Source organism: Euleptes europaea, chromosome 9 (genome assembly GCF_029931775.1).
Source record: "Euleptes europaea isolate rEulEur1 chromosome 9, rEulEur1.hap1, whole genome shotgun sequence".
In the NCBI taxonomy this organism is placed as follows: Eukaryota; Metazoa; Chordata; class Lepidosauria; order Squamata; family Sphaerodactylidae; genus Euleptes; species Euleptes europaea.
Window position 1 is genome coordinate 58668726 of NC_079320.1, and position 23363 is coordinate 58692088.

General features: G+C 41.5%; 1 protein-coding gene across 8 annotated transcripts in view; it reads left to right on the forward strand.

Moving 5' to 3' along the window:
• TENM3 (teneurin transmembrane protein 3) overlaps positions 1–23363 on the forward strand; it is a 469013-nt gene that overhangs the window by 99013 nt on the left and 346637 nt on the right. For 3 of the 8 annotated variants that reach the window (XM_056855868.1, XM_056855869.1, XM_056855871.1), the window contains exon 4: positions 15935–16027. The exons of the other annotated variants lie outside the window; for them this stretch is intronic. In XM_056855868.1, coding sequence (XP_056711846.1) covers positions 15935–16027 — 93 coding nt within the window. The remainder of the gene's footprint in view (positions 1–15934; positions 16028–23363) is intronic. 8 annotated transcript variants of the gene reach the window in all.

A 23363-nucleotide genomic window follows, 5' to 3' on the forward strand; every position in this document is an offset into this window, starting at 1 on the left:
GGTATCAGAGATCGCTTCTATTGATCTGGATCAATTCCAGCTGTCAACCCATTGATATAGATTGGTGTACTTAGAACTGTGTCAATGACCTGTTGCTAGCTGGATCTCCCCATTCTGTCTTCTGAAGGCAGGGAGACAAGAGAATCTGGGTACTTTACTGAGTGGAATAATTAATGAAGGCGGCATTGTGCAGAACTGCCCTGCACCTGTAGTTCACCATCATCTACTTGAAACTAAACCTTTCTGTTGATTTTTTTGAGTTTATCACTTTGCAACTAGCATTCCTCTCATTCTCTTAAAATGTTATCTGTTATTTTCAGGTTTTGCAATGGAAAATACCTAAGAATTTTCAAACGTTGGAATTAGTACAATTTCAGCACAGATATAGTGTGTGTACCTTAAGTGCCATCTAGTGATTTCTGATTTATGGTGACCCTATGAATTAATGACCTCCACAACCTTGCAAACTGAAGATGGTGGTTTCCTTGATTAAGTCAATGCATTAAGTCAAAATTCGCCCCCCCCCGCGGGCCTTCATGGGGCTTCCCTGAAGGCGCGCGGGGGGGAACAGATCTGCGCCTCCCAGCCGGGAGGTGCAGATCTGTTTAAAGAGCCCCCCTGGGCCTTCAGGGAAGCCCCCTGAAGGCGCACAGGGGGGGAACGGATCTGCGCCTTCCAGCTGGAAGGTGCAGATCTGTTTAAAGGGCCCGAATTTGCCGAATTTATTCGCGAACACCCCGAACTTGCGAATTCGGCTCCCCGTTTTCCCGTCTTTTTTGAGTTTGGTTCAATCCGAACCGAAAAACCGCCAAATCGGGGGAAATTCAGCTGGTTTCTGGTTCGGGACAAACCGAATCGACAGCCCTAGTCTGGTGTCTTAGCTGTGACAATTCCACCTTGGTTGACTCTGCTACCAATTCAGCCTCCTAATGCTATTGTTCTCAGATTTGCTCACATACACAAACCCCCTCACCATGTTAACGTACAAGTCCAAGAGGGGGACAGATATAGTACAGATCATTAGTGGCACACTCATAATAGGATCATATCATCTTCCATACTAAGGCAAGGTTTGTAAGAATTGTACACTGAATAATTAATTGCATACTGATAGTAACTGCATTAATTGCACACTGATATTAGGATCAAATCATGTCAAGATGTGTAAGATATAAAAGTAAACTAAAGATATCCACTTCCTAGTGAACCCTTGTATGCAATACATATGCTTATATTTTTATAAACTCACTAACACTTTATTTTTAATCACCTTGAAAAAGCATCTTAGAAATGCAGTTGTGGGAAGTAAAATTGATTTTTCATAATGGCCTTTGTTTTAGACCCTAGGTATGCTGAATTGACCCAGCATATTGTTCAATCATAAGCAATGGATTCCCAGTCTGTCACTTGGTACTTTGCTAATGGGACATTGATCAAATCTGCAAATCCCAAACTCAGGAGAAGTGATAGAAATATTAGCCATGGGAAACACTACATGCCCAAAAGATAAATTGGCCAGGATGTCATTTTGTAAGTTGGAGGTCACAATTCATTCATCTTGTTACTTCGTCGTATCCCTTTAGTAGCTTCAATTGCAGGATTAAATATTGAATGGTGGCAGATCATTCAATATATGGCTCTCCTATGTTGGCATTAGAAGGCTTTTCATGCTCAGAGTGGAACTCTGTGCACATAGGTTGCCAAAGGTAATCGTGCTGATGATCTATTTTGTAAGATTAATCCCACAACAATATTACCAGGCAATTCTTAACACATTGATTTATCCCTGATACAACATTTCTAAAACGAATGAACGCACCAAGCTTTTTAGAAATGGGATTGTGAGTGGAACCTTTTCTAAAATTAATCAATTTGAGATGCCTCCAAGGAATGTTTCACTATTCTAGGTAAACTTCTCAGAAGTCCTCCAATAGTCAGAGCAAGAGATAGGCAAACAGCCCTGGCTCAATAGTTGTACTGTAGATTAGCTTGTACCTTAATTGCTCCCTCCTGCCAAAACCTTACTAGAGTTTTATCAGGATTCAATAAATCCTATTTATTGTTCTTGTTGTTTTAATACTTTCTATAATGCTGCTGTGACCTATGTTTCCTTTATTAGATAATATGATTTTTAAAATGTCCTTACTTGACTTAATGGACAATGGTGGCTGTTATGGGAGATGTCTTTAATTGCAGAAACTAGTTCTTGAGATAAAGCCAGTAGAGACAAAGTCAGCCTTAGCTTTTTCATCATCAGTAGATCTAATTTAGCCTGAAGACGAGACAACTGAGAGGTATATGATAGCTATGTTCAAGTATTTGAAGGGCTATCGTAAAGAAGATGGAGTTGCTTCTTGTTGTCCCAGAAGGTTGGACCATAATCAAAGGGTTGAAATTAAATCAGAAGAGTTTTCGGCTGAACATTAGGAAGAACTTTCTGACAGTTCGAGCAGTTCCTCAGTGGAACAGGCTTCCTTGGGAGGTGGTAGGCTCTACTTCTTTGGTGGTTTTCAGGCAGAGGTTAGATGGCCATCAGACAGCAAGGCTGATTCTGTGGACTTAGGCAGATCATGAGAGGGAGGGCAGGAAGGGATAAGTCACTGCTCAGCTCTCATGTCCCTTTGTTATATGCCAAAGATAATGCTGATCACCACTTTGGGGCCAGGAAGGAATTTTCTTCCAGGCCAAACTGGCCAGGGATCCTCAAGGTTTTTTGCCTTCCACTGGGCATAGAGCAGGGTTTGCTGGGAGAGTGGGGGAGGTAGTTGTGAATTTCCTGTGCAAGGGTTGGACTAGATGATCCTTGAGATCCCTTCCAGCTCTATGTTTTTGTGCTTCTAATTTTCAACATGATCAATCTGTAATACTCAGACTTACTCAGGCCTAGCTGCTTGCTACAGGCCTAGCTGCTTGCTACAGTTCATTCCCATGAAAGCAAGTAGGGTGTAGTGATTAGAGTAGGATCTGAAAAACCCAGGTTCAAATCCTCAGTCTGCCATGGAAGCTCTCTGGGTGACCTTGGGCCAGTCATGCATGCTCAGCCTAACATACCTTGCAGGGTTGTTTTGAGGATAAAGTGAGCTGCTTTGGGTCCCCATTGTGGAGAAAGGCAGGGTGTAAATGAAGTAAATAATACAAACAGCTTGAAGATGGGGAGTAGATAAAAGATAGCTAGGTTGGTGGGTGGGTGGGTGGGAAGGAGACAAAGTAGCAGGGAAGGTGAGGATATGAAAGTTGCCAGGAGGAAGGAAAAAGGAAATAGTGTGGGGAGGGGAACACACGGGGAAATCCTTATGGGTTTCACACCATGCGATGAGCCAGATTTGGCCAGCACTGAGCAACTCAGCCAGATGTTTCCCATGGAGAGGCTGCCAGGAGTAGGGAAAGAGGGAGCACTGAAGATGGGTGTATGTGTGAAATAAATGTAAGTTGGCTGGTGGGTGGAAAGGTAATAAAGATCCATAAAAAGGGGGTAGGCTATAGGGGATTTCAGGGGCGGAAAGAGGAAGCAGTGGGAGGATGAGACCCCCCCCCCTCAACGAGTCCTTGCAGGTCTCCCACTTGTTATATCTACTTTTGAACTGGACCATAGAATGTGGATAAATGAATCCATACCATAGGTCCAGGGCAGACAGGGACTATTTTTCTACAAACCTGGAGAAAGCCCTATGTTTGCAGAAAAAATATGAAATATTTAAAAGGGGGTTAGAAAAACCCAAAACTCATAGAAGCTTTGTCTGCTTCTTCAAGAGTAGTATGCCACTGGGATCTCATGAGATTACATTGTGAGATCCTGGGAGCTATTTTGCCAGGCAACCCACAGCCAACATGCTGGGGATTCCAAGCCTTAATTAGTGTCAGTACATGGGAGGGGAGGAAAGAGACAGCCTGAAAATGGTGAAAGATTGGGGGTAAGGTAAAGCTAGAGGGGAAGAGCTAAAGATGGGGGAAGGGAGCAGAAAAATGCAGGACAGAGGACCTTTTTGCTAGAGAGAGAAATAGAAGAAAGTAGGTAGATGGGTGGAAAAGAAGGAAATGGTAGAGGCTTTAAGCACTGCCAAGGAGAGGCAGAGGGGGAGAGGGAATAGAAAATTATTGTTAACCAGATTGTTAATACCTGGTATAATAAATATATTTCTTATATCAAGGAGTAATAACTTGTTTATTGATAATTTTACTTATTTTTCTTACTAATTACCATGTAGAGTACTTGTTTGAGTGGGGGATGGCATATTATTTAGGGTATTGGTTATTTGCAAGTAAAGTCATCATAATTCTGTGTAGTTTACCTTTGGAGGACGGCTGTCGTTGGTTTTTTCCAATGAATTCTTCAGAGCTTCCTTTATAGCAGTCACAATGGTATCTTTAATATTCTGTTTCGACTCATAGATCATTCATGTTTTCTTTAATATTCTGTTTGCATCATTATTGTATGTCTGAATTCTAGACACTGAATGAAGACTCCGTTATGCCATTTTGCTAGTTACAAGTACAGTCTGAAGCTTTGTCAGTCTTTGTCTGCATTTTATGATTCACCTAAATTAACACATCTATGAAGTATGTGCTTCCCCAGGTTCACAATGAGATACCAGTTGCCAGTGCCATTATAAGTCCTGCTGCGTGGGAAAGAGGAATGAATGACGCTCATTAGAAAGTGCTTTCAGTACATTTTCAATACCTGCTCAAATCCATTTTTGTGCAGTAGAAACCTTCTATAATGTTTAATGTTTCTGTCTGCTGGGCGTTTTTATATTTGTCATTGTGTCTTAATTTAATGAAAGCCTAGTTGGCCATGGGTTTTGGGGGGAGAGAAGGAGGAAGGCAAATCACGCAGCTATAGTCAATACCATGTGTTTTCCATCCTTCCCATAACATCCATAAACAGTGTATATATACATATTTATATAAATACAGCTTGCCCTAGAAATCCCACCTCATCCAGTGAAGGCTAGTTCAAGTGTGTGAAGGGCCAATAGTATTCCCATGTCCAGTATATTTCATCTCCCATATGAAAGTCATCCTCTAAACTGGAATACTGCCTTCTATTAAGACTTAAAGAGCATGTCTTGAGTTTTGACTGGTTGACTAGTATAATGAGAACTAATGAAGTGTAGTTCTAGAAGAGCGACCTATAAATTCAGCTTGAGAGGAGGTGCTGTTGTTCATTAGTAGAACACCTGCTTGGTATGCAGAAGCTCCCTGGCACCTACAGTTAAAAGGACGGAGTCAGTGATGTGAAAGACCTGCCTGAGACTTTGTAGAGGTGCTGCCAGCTAGAGCAGATGTCTCTGAACATGATATGTCAATGGTCTGGCTCAGTATGCGCTTACAACATCTTTTCTCCTCCTGAAATAATATTGTCCTGCCTAAAAGGGTAGTCGGTAAACATTACAAGATAATGTATGTTTAACTTTTTCAACACGTTAAAATACTAGATAAATGAAAAGTATGAATAAAAATAGCAATATATGTAAACTAACCAATGTTCAAACTTTCATATTAATCACTATGTTTTGGGCTTAGTGACTGCTAATTTCCTGCAATGTATGGTCGACCTTTATCCCCTTTTTAGTGAGGCTTCAAGGTGAAGAAGATGTCTTGTTCCATCCATAAAATACAAATTGCATGTTTGTGCAGTCCCAGTTTGCCTCTGGCTGTGTCAGAAAGGGCTTAATTCTTCATCCTCAGCTTCACTATTTGAAACTAGGCTTACTGCTCTGTTGGTATTTTAAAGAAAATGTGTGTTTTAAGGGACAGGGGAGCCAGTTTTGCATGACATAACCAAGTGGGGAGTGAGGGGTTAAATCCCACTCCCTTCCTTTTTAGCTATCTTTTCTATCCTTGTCTTACTGGTCATGTGGCCTGAGTAGAAGTTTAAGTTTTTCCTGTCCTAATAATTTCCATTAATGTTTTTCATGCTATTTTTATGTAACCACTCCAACACCCCCCTCCCAATTCTCTGACCTTTTACCATTTATTTGTTTTTTAATGTATGGATTTTATTCTGCTTTTGTGTTGTAATAACACATAGTGCCTCAATAAACTAATGTAATTAAAAAAAAAAAATCCCTCGCCCTTCCTTACACAACTTTGAAGCAGTTTTCACAAAGGAAGCAAATTGAGGCTCTATGAGCCTATAATTTGCATGTTATGGATAGATTTAAAAAAATGTGATCTTCGTCTTGTCTGGTTGAGATTTACATTATTGGAATACCACATTTCTGGTTTCTAAGTGGCATGGAACATAGAACTCATGGCATTAAAGCCGGGGAGCAGTTTGCCCCATCCCAGTGGGATTCAAAGAAGGCACAAAAACCCATTGGGTGATTTTAAAAAGTAGCAAGCAATAGGGGGACCTGGCTGTCCAAGCTATATTTAAGCCTCTTCTCCCTCGAGGTAGGGATGATTAGCAAGCACCCTGAGAAATCCGAGGTCGTAGAGGGGCGTGTCTGGAAAAGGACATCACTGGCTGTGTGATGGGGTGCATCTGGGAAGGAGCAGCCCTTGGTGCTGAGTAATATCTTTCCGAACCTGGTGGTGGCTGTGTGGAGCATCAGGTGAGGGGCTGGGCACCCCTCAGCACATTGTGCACAGGAGATGATAAGCAAAGCTGGTTGTATTTGGATTTAGGATGGGTCTGCCAGAAAAGGCAGCCATAAGCAGGTGGCCTAGCAGAGCCCGCCCATTTAAATATGTTAGCATATTTAATTATGATGCAGATCAGTTTAAAAAATTAAATAAACTAGTTAAACCCAAGCTGTTGTGTCGTGTCTTCATTGAAGGGTGCCTCGGGCAATATTTTAATCACTGGAGGGCATTGCTTGCTCCTGACTAGAAGAGAAGGATGTCAAAATATCCTATTGTTTAGTAATCAAAACATATTGAATTATATTCATCTCAAGTATCATGTTTGTATATGGTGTAGAATTATCTTAGTTTGATACCCATTTTTTTAAAAAATCTAATAAATATTGAGTATATCCTTGTTTATTGACTGGAACATTTTTAGAATGATTTAAATACTGCCAAGATACTATGCTGAAAGATAACAGGTTCTTAAAAGACTAGCTAGTCATCAATGTTTTCTTAATCATCTCACTGAAGATCTTTTTTCATAAGCTTTTAGCAACAATTTGCATCTGCAAAAAGAAAAGTATGATCACTTAACATTATCTCATGGTGATATTATGAACCCAACAAGTGCAAAACACAATACTAAAAGGAGATCACTGTTTAGAATAACATGGCATATTAAACACCTTCCATTGTTTGAAATTTTCATTGACACCAACGTAGTGTCATACAAGGATCAAATTCCTAATAAAAAAATGCGAAGATTCAACTGCATGTTCACCTAGATAAAGGTGCTGGGAAGGTTAATTAACAGAGGTGCAACAGCACCATATTGAATACTAACACAGTTTAAACAGCACCATGTGTGTTATTAACCAGGTTTGCTGTGTTTTCATATAGGAGAAAATTGTTTTGATGAAGATTCTTACAGATCTTAATAAAGTACTTTAACATTAGAACCATGATTTAGAAAGGGATGCTTACTCAAAGTGTCAACAGAACTTGCATGTTGTGCTTAATCTTAGGCTCTTACCAAGTCATAGGGCAGGATTGGGGACCAATATAAGGCTGAGTGCAAAGACAAGACAGACATCGGCAGAAATGAAACAAAGTGAGACAGAGGAAAGGGAAGGAAAATCAAGGTAGGTGTGCAGCAAGGGCAGCCTGACCTGGAAGCTTTTACTGGGGTCATGCCTCATCATATGACTTAATATGTAGCTCAACTGTTGTCATTCAAGAGATTCTTTGCTAGTCTGATTGGTTCCCCTGAATTTCTCCTCTTTGTTTACAGACTCACAGGTTAAAAAGTGGGCTAAGATCAAGAAGTTCCAGTATATAGAGTTGTACATAAAGATATATAAAGTTGTGAGGCATTTTCCTCTACCTCACAATTTTGCATATTCTTGCTTTTTCACAATTTTCTGAACTTTATCAGTAGCTGTGTATTTGAGATTTTCATTTTATTTCTCCATATTTCTTAACCAAAAATGAGTCATGGTCCCTTAGAGATGTACACATATCTAGTGGTATTAGCTTTCACAGAACATCATTAGATTCAGGATGTTGCCTACAAAAGTTCATGCAGCAAGAAATTCATTGTTTTTGCAGTAAGCAACCTACAGTGCACTTCTAAGACACTTTCCTGGAATTAAACCCCACTGAGTTCACCTGAGTAGGATTTTGAGTAGACCACCTTAGGATAGCACTTAAATAGTGAAATCCTAAACAGTTGCCCATGGACTTCTGTATACATTCAGCGTAATCTATGGATCTGTTCATTTTTCACATTGTAAGAATAAATGGTTTTTAAATCCACCCATTTCTGCTGCTCCCCCAGTAGACTTTCTGATGGAATATATCCCTAAATATACAATAATATATAGTGAATTTAATCGTATATTCTTTATCTGTAAAGGGCAAGTCCAAAGCTGTTTGATTCATATAATATGAACACTGAATGTTCACATTACGAACATTTTGAAATGTCATACACCCCAACCTTTTTTAGCCTGTGAGCACCTTATGGAATTTTTGCACAAGCACAAAATGGCTGCCACAGGCAGCAGAGCCAACCACGCATAGCTGCCACAGGAGGTGGTGGGGGAGTAAGGTTCTGTAAGGGAGTGAGGTTATGCATAACTCTTCAACGTTTCAGGAAAAAACTCTGCGTAATAGGGTGCCTTTTAAAATAAATGTATATTTCTTTGTATACACACACCTTACCATCTGTCACACAGTGAAGATTCTTGTGCTGTGGTGGCAGCCAAAGCAATGTTTTAAAAATCTGCACGGCAAATCATATCTCCAGTGGCCAATCAGAAGCTCTGCTGAGCAAAAGCTCCCACCGCTGCCCCCCCCTACTTTCTAAGAACATTTTGGTGAGTGCCATGAAAGGTGACAGAGGATGGCTTGGGGTCTACAGGCACCATGTTGGGCACCCTTGCTGTAAGCTTTCAGGACTTGAGTAGGCTTACTTATTAGCTGTCTTGTGGATCATATTTACAGCTCATTCCTGAGATGCGTTGGCGGCCCACACCAAAGGCCTTTGGAGGCTGGCAAAGGCCTATGCTAGGGCAAGGGCCCACAGCGCCGGCTTCGGGGCGGAACATGCCACCGTTTGTGGCCCCAGCACCGGGCCCAGCAGAAGTCCCAGGAGGCATTTCCGGAGTGTCCCGGTGCTGGCTGGGGCCGCCGTTAGGCGGCCTCCTCAGCCATTACAGCACAGGAAGGCCCCTTTTTCCCCGGCCTGTGGGGCTTGCACAGTTTTTGGGCGCTGGGAAATTGGGAATACCTGAATTTATAGCCCAAACTGGAGATCTGTAATATGGCTTAAAATTGAAATTTTACTGGAGTTAATAATATTGAAGTATTCAGCATTAAGGAGTTGTTCGAGGCCCCCCTCCAGTATTGTTAAGTTTCTACTAGAAAAAAAGAAACAAGTAATGAACAAAGTAGTCTATTTTGTTGTGGGTTCGTATTTTCTTTCTGTCGTAAGTTTGCGTCTCTTCCCTGTCTGGACATATCTAAACTATCTAATAATGAGCAGTTTATTTTGCCATATACTGAAGTCAGTATATAAAGATGTAAAGATTTGATTTGGTTAAGCAATCCCTGCTTAAATTAAATCAACAACTAAGCAAATTGCTAACACATACAAAAATCAAGCCGCTGAAGAAATAATGATAAATTATTAGATTGTATCAGAGTGAGGCAAAACCATATGACCTAACAGTGGAATTTCACCAAAGAAACCAAATTACTTACCAGCACTTTCTCTGATTGAGTAACCATGTTATGTCTGATAAAAGTTAACCTCAGACCTATGCTCATTAGCAAACTATGTCCACATATCTCTAAACAAATTGTATTATTCTTCTCCCACCGATCCTGGTCTAATGAATACTAATTTATAAATCTGGTTTTCTGAAAAACTCCCTGCTGAAACATTCTACTATTGTCCCAAGTCCGGGCCTCTAAAGGCCGCCTCGGACTCTCCCGCTCCCATGCAACTGGCGGTGCGCACCCCAACAGGGGAGGGGACGGGGCCAAGAGGGAGGGAGGAGAGTCCACCCCAAACCCTTCCGCAGCAACAAGGCTGGCAGGGGAAATGGGACGACGGCCCCTGGGACAGACAGGGTTACTACCTACCCCCTATCTTTCCTTAGCAGGGTGTTCAGTGGGGAAAGAAGCAGAACCCCGGAAGACAGCCCGCCCGGCGGCCGGCGAACACGAAGCCCTCCAGGAGCCGGAAGGGAACCAGCTAGCGCGCAGCGTCTTGCCGCTGCTCATTCAAAGCTCCGAAGGCCAGCTGAGTAGCAGGCGGGCGTGCCCGGGGCGGGGCCGGAGCAACCGGGTGTGGAGGGCGGAGAGGTCTGACGAAAGCCTCTCTCACCCTTATATGGGTTCGGGGGCGGAGTCTAAAGGGGGGAAAGGGGTGGAGCAAGGGCCGGAACCCTATAAAAGGTGGCTGTGAGACAGAGGCCAGGGAGGAGAGAAGCAGTGTCGCCCATACAATGGGTACTGCAGGGCTGAGACGCTGGCTTCATCCAAGGGGGAAGAGAGTTCCGATCCCCCCTCTGAATGGTCTGAGGCCAAGGAGGCCCCACAGCCAACAACCCCGGCTGCCCCCACGGACCTCGGTGCGACGACCAGCCAGGTGGGGCAACTTACAACTATTAATACCTTTTAGCACAATATTACACACCATGTTATTGTCAGAGTTGAAACACTGAGAACTATGGAGACACAGCTGCCTCTGACTGTGATGTATTTATGTGTATACCTTTAAGTCAGGGGTGGGGAACTTCAGGCCCCGGGGCCGTTTCAGGCCCGCGAATTCATTTGGTCTGGCCCTTGGTGGGTCCTGGCAGATCTCTAGCTCAGAAGGATCTAAGACTGGTGACCCGCCCCCTCCCCCGGACAGGAATAGCCTCTCTTCAAGGCGGATGGGCTGTTGGTACCCGGCTGGTGCAACAGACCATCCTGTGCTACCAGGAGGGCGAGTGCGCCACTGGTTGGATGCCTGCCTGCTTGCCCTGCGGGGGGGGGTCATCTGGGGCAGCTGCCTGCTTGGGCCTTGGTTGGCTAATTTTTAAATTGATAATTTTGTATGGCGCGCGAATGATGTTATAAATATTGCCGAAGGCTTTTCACGGTCAGAGTTCATCGGTTCTTGTAGGTTATCTGGGCTGTGTGAGAGAGACACTGTCCTTCAGTGTTACTCCTCTGAAGATGCCACAGCTGCTGGCGAAACGTCAGGAAAGAAAATACCAAGACCACGGTCACACACGGATAACCTACAAGAACTGATGTTATAAATATCCAAATGGCCCTTGGCGGGAAAAAGGTTCCCCACCCCTGCTTTAAGTGAACCCTCACAAACTAGTTTCCATTTCCCACATCAAGGCCTGTATAAGAGGGGCCACACTTATTTCTAGTTCTGTGTGGATTGTAGCTCCAATTGTGTGTGAAGCAATAAAGAAGCTTGTTGCTGAAGCTGCCGGAATCTCCTATGTACTAACAGGATAGGTAAACGTAATCCCACACACCAAACCCCAGAGGATACTACATGGTGTCAGAATAGGGTTGCCAGGTCCCTCTTCGCCACCGGCGGGATATTTTTGGGGTGGAGCCTGATGAGGATGTGGTTTGGGGAGGGGAGGGACTTCAGTGCCATAGACGCCAATTGCCAAAGCAGCCATTTTTCTCCAGGTGAACTGATCGCTATCAGCTGGAGATCAGTTGTATTAGCAGGAAATCTCCTGCTACTACCTGGCAGTTGGCAACCCTATGTCAGAAGTTGGAGTTTGCAAAAGGGCTTTCTGGTTGGGAATCCTGCATTGGACAGAAAGAATGGAAAAGTTTAAGCCCCCCTCCCTTTTAGCTAAGCTTAACTGGAAATTTAGGAGAAAACTGGAGAAAATGGGAGCAGAAACTGTACCTACAAATTACAAAAGCTGAGGATGAGTCAGAGGGTTATAAAATTGCCGTAATTTTGCACGGCATAGGAGACAAGACATTGGGAATATATAACAAATTGGCTGATATCTATGCAGACCCTGCAAGCAAGTCACTAGCAGAAGCCCTTGCTGCATTCATAAACTATTATGAACCCAGAAAACAACCCAGTTTTCAACTGTTTCAGTTCTGGCAACATCCTTATGATGAGACAGCAGACATAGACTCCTTTGTTACCATGCTCAGGGAGAAATCTCAGCACTGAATTTGGGGCTTCCACAGACTTGATGTTAAGAGGCAAGATTGTCTTCAGCATTTCAGATAGCAAGGTCAAGGAACAACTCCTGGAAAATCTCAATTTAATTCTGGCTCAAGCAGTTAATATTTGCAGAGTCCTTACCAGGGCTCAAGAATCTGCAACCCAGGATCTGCAACCCAGAATTCTAGCAGTTCAGCACAGATACCCCCTCAATGAAAGAAAGCCTCTAAGGCACTCCTCTTCAGCAGAGGGCTTTGCAACTGCAAAAGGCAATTCTTGCAAAAGATGGTGAGCATGTCCAAAGATCAAGGAAATGCCCATTTTTTGGAGAAACTTACTATAAGTGTGCAGGAAGAAATCATTTTGCAAAAATGTGCAATACACAACACACGCCCTCTCATCTTGCTAGAGATATGAATGCTCTGTTCATTGGAGCAATGACTGCACACCAGTACAATTGGAGCAATGACTACAAGCTAAGCACAGGGCCTGAGGTGAGGTTGCCCACCAAATTGAAGTACTAGATTATGGGATAGTGGTAAGACTAATCTTCAACAGTGTGTCAAGTGCTAGGGACCTCTGACTCCCTGTTCTGAAATGATTTTAATAATTTGACAGTTAATTGATAAGACAGGATTAGCTTGAAGGAGGATGTGATATATATGTGTGTATGTATTTGTATGCCTTTAAGTGAGCCCTTACAAACTAGTTTCTGTTTCTCCCATCGAGGCCTTTATGGGAGGGGCCTCACTTAATTCTAGTTCTGTGTGTCTAGTAGGGTTGCCAGGTCCCTCTTTGCCACCGGCGGGAGGTTTTTGGGGCGGAGCCTGAGGAGGGCAGGGTTTGGGGAGGGACTTCAATGCCGTAGAGTCCAATTGCCAAAGCGGCCATTTTCTCCAGGCGAACTGATCTCTATTGGCTGGAGATCAGTTGTAATAGCAAGAGATCTCCAGCTAGAACCTGGAGGTTGGCAACCCTAGTGTGTAGGTTATTGTTTCAAGCATGTGTGAAGCAATAAAAAAAAATGTTGCTGAAGCTGCCGGATTCTGTTGTGTGCTAACTGGATAGGTAAACTTAATCCAACACATCAAACCTCAGAGGATGCTACACTGACCTTACTTCTTTACCCAAGTAAAAGCTGCTTAAAGTTGTCAAACCTTTTCTCATTTTTGATTAATTGGACAAAAAAAATCCAAATGAAACTGAAATCGGTAAAGGTACTAAGATTCAAGCTAATCCAGTAATCATAGTTTCTGTCAGTCTAATATTATGAATAAGAGCATTCTGCACTTCTTTAGTTGAAAATATCATTCTTCCAGATTGTGTATTATATATATATATATATATACATACACACAGAGATATATATATACACACACACACACATATATGTATATATATACACACACATGCATATAAACATTCATAGGTAAAGGAAAGTGAGCACAAGGAATAATATCAAAATATAGCAATTGTACAGCTGTGAAAATAAAGCATGGCTACCAAAATCTGAAAGCTAAATATGAACATCTGGTGGAGAAAAAAGGGAAACTGGAATTTGGATCCACTTAAACATTTTTGTATAGGGCGTTGACTATACCAAAGTATTCAGTCATTTCTATTGTACCAATTTAGTCACAGGTTATATTTTCTCCTCAGAATCACATCGATGCCTTTAATTGATGAAGTAAGGGACCTGCTCTTGACCTCTGCCCTGCTTTGTGGCGATACTTACCAGATGTTGAAGTTTGACTGTGCTAAAAGCTAATTTTCTTAAAGCAAACAGTTGTCAACTAGAGATTACTAACGGTGTATAGTTTTAATAACTTTTAAAAGATCTACACTGGTCCTTGTAACATATATTTGGTGGTATTTCCCAGTATTTCAGTCCTAGAAATGCAGTTCTGTTTCTCTGAGTTTTCATTCTTAATGTCGTCCTGTAGGTGCTAAGCCATCACCAATAGTGGCCTCAGCTGTGGTTTGAACAAGAAGCTTTCTGAAATCAGGAGGCAAAAACCCGTTGACAACACAGAGGTGTTTTTTTTGTTGTTTTTTTGATGTGTTGGGTATGAGAGTTTCTGTGTCCAGAATTCTTAGTACACTGCAACAGTAAAGAGCACCCCAAACTGCATGTCTATGAGAGTGCAGCCTCATCCAAAGCTCTTTATATCCCATTTATGAACTTGCCAGGTTGTGCGTGTCGGTATGATGTTAAGCTACTTTCCACATCACAACAATGTAGTTCTGATCTTAAAGGAGCAACACGTGTAGATAAGTTAAAAACTTAACACCACAATTCAGAAACAGATGTAAGGCCAATATGTAAGGCCCCTAGTCTCCTGCCAGGTGCCAACCACTGGCTGGCAGCCCTAACTGCAAGCAAGCAGGTTCTCCCTGCAGAGGCAGGCTTCCCCCCTCCCTCCAAACCAGGCTCATCCACCAGTACATTAGTTCATTGAACGTGAAGCTTGTCTTTAAGCTTTAAGCTAACCAGTACATTAGTTCATTGAGCATGAAGCTGTCTTTAAGCTTCCCTTTGAGTCCCTGATTGGTCAATGAATTTATAAGACTCCATTTTGAGGGACTCTCTCAAATGGAGAAATTTGACTCCTTTGGTTTGTGTGTTCAGTAGTGGGTTTTAGGAAAGGAGGAGCACATGGCAGGATTTTTTTCCTGTATTTGGTGTTCTTACTGTATTGCAAAGGATAAGTTGTATAATGTTGGCCCCTGCGTAGGGATCAGTTCAGTCTTAAGGAACTGAACTGCAGTGCTTAAGTTGTGTGTGGGTTTGTGTGTGTGTAGGGGGGGTATAATTGCATGGGATGGATATGGAGAAAAAACACATGTTTTCATTTAGGTACTTAACATGCATTAATCAGCTGAACAGACTTTCTATTGGTAAATGTCTTAAGTGTATACAAGGTCTTGTTGGTTGAAAGCACTGTCAAGTTGCAGCTGACTTATGGTGACCTTGTAGGGTTTTCAAGGCAAGAGACTCACAGAGCTGTTTTGCCATTGGCTGCTTCTGCTTAGCAACCCTAAACTTCCTCAATGGTTTTTCCATCCAAGTACTAACCAGGGCCAACCATGTTTAGCTACCAAAATCTGACAAGATCAGCCTAGCCTAGACCATCTAGGTCAGGGCATATAAGGATTTACCAAGAGATATTCTATGAGGAATAAAATTAATAATTACTCTTTTGCTGAAATATAGTAGTTCTTGAACAGAGAGCATAGAAAGACAGGGATAGTTTCCCCCTATCTTGCCTATAAAATATTGTGTTGTGCATCTGTATTAGACCATTTGTTATTTCTGTAGCTTAGTTTGCCTCAGGCATCTTTCATGGTAGGAAATATTTTTTATTGGTTAGTGTTAAGGGCACTAGCAATATGCTGTGTATGCAATGTAACTAGTTCCTTTTGCTTTTGTTTTGAACCAAAATCTAATGTGTGGGCTCAGCTTTTTATATGGGTTTTATGGAGTAAATGAGACCTGTGGTATCATAGCTACTGTTTGTTTCTTTTTGCCAGGATACCATGGGGCACTGAATAAAAAGTGGCATTTACCACTTTTAAAATGGCTTCAGTTTCCAAGAAGGTCTGGTCCCTCTAAATGCAACTTTGATGTTATGGTTTTCTCAACAGGGACTTCTGCCCAGCCCACCATATGTTGGAATACTGCATATGATGATGAGGATCTGATCCTGATTGGAGATCCTGAATGCCACCAAAATACAAGTAAATAAAAGTAAAGATAATGCTATAATACAAATCAATAACAACTCCTACTTCACGTTTTCCAGAGCTTAGTGAACTAATTTAATTGTGGCAAAAATGTGTTTCTGCACATAGACAGACCACGGAATATTGCACTTACACAACAGTGATACCTTTTCTTGCTAGGAACTTGTGACAAAATGATATACACTATAATCCTATGCAGAGTTACTCCAGTCTAAGCACATGGAAATCAGTTGATTAAGATTTGGGTAACTGTACTTAGGACTGTTCTGTTAGTCATATGATTTGGTTTCATAAGGTCCAATTTGTAAGGTCATACTAGACGATCCAAAATTACACTTGGACCACCTAATCAACAACTTTGAATTTTAGCAACGTTGAAAGAACAGAAGTTGGTAACATGATTTTGATATCCAAGTCATACCAAAAGTTAGGATTTGCTGCTGGGAAAAAAATCTTTATTTTGTATTCCTGAAGTGAGATAGAATACATCCATTATGTTGTGATATAATATCCGGTACAAGTGACCTCTTCTAAAATATTAGCCATCTTTATGAACATGAATTTTTGAACAACTAATTCAAATAAAATGTATCAACCATGTATACACAATCACAATATTTGTGTGATACATGGCTGTAAACCTAGATCAGATGTTCCTTTGTAAATGGATGTGCGGTAGGCTTCCAAATCTGTAGCTGTTATACATTACTGGGGTATTTTATGGTCTGGCATTCTGATTTAGGGATGTAAAAGGAGAAATCTTTTGAGGAAAAGACTGAAAATCTGGAAGTATAGTGTATCAAAAATATTGCTTTAAAACAAACACATTGGTGTATGACCTCTTTAAAACTCTTCCATGTTAATGGTGATGTATCCCTCAGGCACTGGAGATTTAAGTTATCACACAGGTAAAATGATAAACCATAGTTTGACATTACATTAATATGCTTCTGTGATCTTCAGGCTTGTACACTTCCCCCTCTGAGCCTGGAATTGTATTTTTTTAGAATAACATAAACCATGGTTTGTACATTGCAGTGAACTATGATTATTCACAAAACCAAAAGGCTTTTGTTAGCCAGCTATATGTAAAGGAAGAGAGAAAGGGAGTGCACAAGCTGAAGGATACCCCAGCATGTTCATTAGTAACAAACCATGGTTTATAGTTATGCCTATACAATGTTATTGTGCAGGTAGAGGACTTCCCTATATGTGCCAGAACTGTCCTGTAACCTCAAATGTTTTGGAGGGCAATTCTTGCTGACATGTAGAACAATGTGGGTTGCCAAAGAACAGACTTGCTGGCACCGGCTTCCCTCATCCTTTCCTAGTTCATTGAGAATTGCCTCCAGAAATTTGAGATTACAGGGCATTTTCAACACATGTAGAATCAGGGGGATTCTCTGATGGTTAAAAAGCAACGGCTGAATAAAATCTTGAATAGTTTAGAAAATGGGGGGAAATAACTCCTTTGTACCAGGTTAGTAAAAGTCTGGATACACCAGCAGAGATTTTGCTGAAAATGTTTCTTGTTTTCATTTTACTGAGCCACCAGGATGACATGTTCTGACTGCCCCTTTATGCTTTCCTTTATTTGTAATGGATTAACCCTGAATTTCCATTATTTCTGTAGATGTCCTTACATTTCATTGTGTTGTCTAGATAACATATTCGAAAGAGAAAATATTTATGTGTATTTTACCTGTTCTCTGAAACTCTAAAATTTTAAAATAACATTCAGAATACATCATCTGCATGCAGGAAGAGCAAAAAATTCTGCCCTGATATAACTGTTAACCCTAAGAGCATGTAATAGTTATGCACTACCTGAATTGTTGAACAGTAGAGTTATCCATAATCTCACTCACTGACATTTTTGGGTTAGCTCCACCTCCTGTGGCAGTCATTTTGTGGTTTCACTAGAGTTGCCAACTCTGGGTCTGGAAATTGTTGGAGATTTGGGGGCAGAGCCTGGGGAAAGTATAGTTTGAGGAGGAGAAGGAGCTCAGCAGGGAAGTGATGCCAACAAGTCCCGCCTCCGGACCTGCCATTTTCTCCAGGGGAACTGATCTCTTTACTCTGGAGATGAGTTGTAATTCTGAGAGATCGGCAGGTCCTACTTGGAGATTGGCAACCCTAGGTTGCACTACCACGCTGTGTCAGTTTTCCAAAGGTGCCCACTGGTTCAGGAAGATTGGACACCCCTGCTCTAGACGATCAAGTAGGGAAACTATACCAAAGGCCGTAGGCTCCTAGGAGAAGAGTTCAAATCCCACGATAGTTCCACCTATTTGAAATACACTATGTATGAATTAAAAATATGTCTGTGTGAGACTACTAGCCCATTTGCATGGAAGAATTGTGGGAAACATTTAGAGAAGGAAGAATATACATTACACACTACGACAGCAGGTTCACAGTAGGCTGTGAGCATGCTGTTAGTTTGATGGGAAGGAGAAGGGCAGTGGAAAGAGAAGCGGGTTGAGTCCTGCTTCTGGAAGATATAGATGTGTCCTCCATAAGGCCTGTTAGCACCAATAAGCTTAGATGGAAAACAGCAAGAGCACAGAAAAGCATCATAGTGCTTCACAGCCGAGGAAACAGACAGAAAAAAGGCTCATGATGACAACTTTGTAGTCTTTGTTCAAAGTATTCTCACTTCTGCTGCTATGCTAACATTGCCTGTAGAGCTGGTGAGTTTATTCGTCTGTCTTGTACCGGTGAGGTTGGAAAGCAGGGGAGGGGGCTGTCATCGTGCTCTCCATTGACTTCAGTGGGAATGTTTTTGCTTATGCCATAATGTTATACTGTAGGCAGTATTAGACTGACCAATAAGTGCACATAGTATTCTACCTTCCTTCACTTTTCTTCTATCACAACACAAACTCCACTTAGTCCTCCCCCCTCCCTTCTGCTGGTTGAGCCCCAGAACACAATGCTATCAGTATGCCAACATAATTTTTTTCCTGCCATGGTAGCATAGCATTGGTGCAAGGAGATTTATTAGCAGTCCTGTATAGCCCAGTGGTCATTAACTCAAGGCTAGGATCACCAAGGTGTACTATATCTGAATCATTCCTTCTAAGAAAATATAATAAGTTACCCTTTAAAATCCAATTACAATAGAAAGTAAGTAAAAAAAATGTTTGCACTCTTCTAAGCCATTTTATTTATGACCATTCTAATTATAAGCTTTTGTCACTGTGTCCATTGGAGAGGCATTCTGTCTCTTTTTACATTAATTGGTGACATGCTATGCATCAGCATGCTCTCCCCAGAATATTCAGACACTTGTCTTTAAAAAAAAAATCATGGATTTCCACTCTTTTTAATTCAGAAGGAAAAAAGATGGGCCAGCCATTTCTAACTACCAAGTGAAGCATTCTGATTATGGCACTCAGGCTTCCCAGCACCGAAACCTGCTTGGGTTGTGTCATCATGGGTATGTTAAAAAGAGGCTCCAGGCCAGGAAGTAAAATTATCCCCGCCCCACTGTGACGCCCCACAGAGGAAGGCACTGGCCAACCACCTCTGTTAGTCTCTTGCCATGAAAACCCCCAAAAAAGGGGTCACCATAAGTCGGCTGTGACTTGACGGCACTTTACACACACACAGTGGCCAGCTTGTTCTTTTCCTGTAAGGCTGCCATGGTTGTGATGATGCTGGTGATGCTGGTGGTGGTAGTTTTACTCTCTCTTCTCTGTGGCCAGCTTGCTCACCTCCTGGTAGCTGCCCAGATGCTGGAATGAAAGCACAGAGGCTGTGGGAGAAGAGGGGAGTGTTGGAGAGCATGGGCCGTTTGCTTCCATTCCTGGCATGAGACTTGCGGTTTACCCATCCTCCAATCCTTTCAGTGGCAGCCTTTTAAAAGTGGGAACCACCTACCAACCACAAACTCCAATGGCCATGCCCATCTTCCCGAAACATGGGACTAGTGCCATATTGGGGAGTGGTGCTCAGAATATCCACAGATGGCATGTCAAAGAGCCACATGTGACTCATGAGCCACTCAGCAAGTATTACTGATACAGATAATAGGTCAGTGAAATGATTAATGGCACTGCTCGGTGCAAATGAAAGAACATGATGCATAGAATTTAATCCAGCGTGGTGTAGTAGTTAAAAGCGTTGGACTGTAATCTGGAGAGCCGGGTTTGATTCTCCACTCCTCCACATAAGCGGAGGACACTAATCTGTTGAAGCGGGTTGGTTTCCCCACTCCTGCACAAGAAGCCAGCTGGGTGACCTTGGACAAGTCACAGTTCTCTTAGAGCTCTCTCAGCCTCACCTACCTCACAGGGTGTCTCTTGTGGGGAGGAGAAGGGAAAGTGATTGTAAGCCGGTTTGATTCTTCCTTAAGTGGTAGAGAAAGTCAGCATATGAAAACCAACTCTTTTTCTTCCTCTTCTTCAATGATCGAGCCAAACAAGGATCACACATTTTCTCCAACTTTTCCTTTTCCCAGCACTCCCCCCCCCCCACCGACCCCAGAAAAATCAACATGGAGCAACAGCCACATCGATCAGTTAGGGCTTCAGTTAGGGAGAAAGGGAGCAAAGTTTTTCCATCCTCCATCAGTATAACTCTGTTAATTAAAAAGGCAAGAAGGGCAAGTTTTACTTCCTGTCTTTGCCAAATAGCTTAATGAGCAGCAGTTGTTTAAAGAAGAAGAGTTGGTTTTTATATGCCGACTTTCTCTTCCACTTAAGAGTGACTCAAACCGGCTTACAATCACCTCCCCTCCCCACAAAAGACACCCTGTGAGGTAGGTGGGGCTGAGAGAGCTCTAACTTTACCCAAGGTCACCCAGCTGGCTTCATGTGTAGGAGTGGGGAAACAAATCCAGTTCACCAGATTAGCCTCCGCTGCTCATGTGGAGGAGCGGGGAATCAAACCCGGTTCTTGCTGGCTTAAAGAAATGATCCCTGTGAATGGTCTGCATTGCAAACAGAACTTTTTTTTGTGCTGCCTTCACCATTTACTTTAGCAGAGGGCAGTTTTTGTGCATGTATCTCCTTTATATGCTTAGGCTACTGCAGCAAACAGGCAAGATACGTGCAGGGCACTCCATGTGCATATCAAGATTACATGTGTACTTGCAAAGGATATGTCCATTGAGGCCGTTAACATCAATGAGCAGCAGCAGCTACCAAGCACATCGAAGTGTAATTTGACTCAATACGTGAACCTGTGGTCTCCCTAGCCCAGTGTTGTCTGTGCTGCACCCATGTCCACCTTTAAGTTGTGGCAGGACCCAGTTATATATAACATATAGATTAAATTGTTACAGCGTTGAACTGGAATTGTGAATTAGTGTATATTTTATATTATGCTGCAATTAATTTGAGTAATTGCATGATCAATTGAAGGAAAAATTGATAAAATATTTTTGTTAACTATTAGTTACAGCAGGTCATCTAAGTCAAAATGTAATTATAAGGGCAAGTAATACAGTAACATTAAAGAGTACAAGGCTCATTCCAGAAAACTCCTTTTCCATTCATAGCTGTGCTGTTAATACACTGTTATCCTAATTAATAGGATAATTTATGCTTCTGTATGTTAAATATCTATTATGTAAACTTTAGGTGGCTCAGTAGAATGGTTGTAGACTCTTCAAACTATTTGTCTGCAAACTTGACACAAAAATGCAGTAGTGTTCGAACAGTAGAACACTCAGGATAAAATGTGCAACACTGTAGTTTCAAAGTTTTTTTTAAGTGGGCATTGTAAAATAAGGTGCTTTATTCTTTTTGGTGCATTGGTAAACTTTTCCATAATGCCTGCTTTATTTTCAACAGCTGCTTATATGTTCAGTTTTAAGCATGGTTAAGATTAGTCATATAAAGCCTTTGAGACAGTAGGGAACATGATATTTCTGACCAGCTGCAAAAATTGTAACCTCATAGAAGAAAAATGAAACGAATAAAGGGTGAAAAGCCTATTACTGTATCGGTGGTTTTTTCTTTATGCTTTTAAATTTCCATAAACCTATAACAGAACTCTAATGTTCTCTGAGTTGATCTATTTTTCACTAACCAGCTGTTTTAAGATTGTTTTTATTTTAAATTTAAGTTTTCTTCAATCCAATAGATTGTGACTGTATTTATAGGTTTAAACCCAGCGTTGAGCAATGTTCAATAAATCATGATTTAAATGATTAGAAACCTATTATAGTTGGAATAAATGAGTGTGACAAAGTTAAAAAATGTCTAAAGTCACAGGATATTTGAATGCCTCTTTTAAATGACTTTCTAAAACTATTCATTCTCCTCTCCCCATTTAATAATATAAAGGAGCTTGGTGAAAATAATTTGCTACATTTTTGCTTGAGAAGAAAAGTGTCATTGGTTCCAAACTTTTTAGAAGTGGAACTTGCTTTCCCCCTTCCCATTATAAAATCCAGAAATTGTACCAAGTATAATTTATTTTCCATGTTTAGTATTTAGCATTACTAAGCAGCAGGCAGCATTTCATGGCCATGCTACTCACTATGCAGAGGCAACCCAAATTAGCCATTGAGCCTCCTCTGCCATCTTACTCTGTTCCTCCTCCATCTTGGCCTTGAGACCTCCTGTGAGAGAGTCGCAGTCTACTTTGGGTTTCAGCCCACAGTCTAAGATCCCCACTGCCTTACTTCAGTTAGAAGATGGCCACTTTTATCATATCTATGTACTTATTGATACTTTCAAAGATTTCTGAAAATTTGTTAAGACAATTAGTGGTTCTTGATACTACTTGGGCTTGTTCTCACTCTTTCAGATAAGGTGTAAACCTTACCTGAGCCTCTCCCAGTGTCTGATAACAACTTCCAATTTTCTGATTTCACCTGTTTTGATTCTTCCTTTAACTTCCTTTTAAACAATATCTCAGTTTTGAAAATTTTTGCTTCTGACAGTGTCTCATGTATATTTGTGTCTATTTTCCTCCATGAATTTGTTTAATCTTTTTTAAAAAATTATTATGCTAGTAGCTATGACTGCATACTGTGGCAGTGAATTACAAGTTAATTGTGCATTCTGTGAAGAATTATGCACTCCTTTCTGTTCTGAATCTACTGACCCTCAACTTCATTGAGTGCTCCAAGTTCTAGTGTTTGAGAGAGGAAGAAAAATTCTTTATATCCACCATACATAATTTTATAAACCATTTTTTCCTAAATAGAAAAAAACCCTAACACCATATAGGAAAGGTGTTGCAACCTTTTCCAGCTCCAAGATAACCTTTCTGTGATGCAACCAGAGGTATACACAGTATTCCAAATGCAGTCAAACCAACCTATTTGGATCAATGGAGCCTATTTGGATCAATGGATCCTATATGAGGGGCC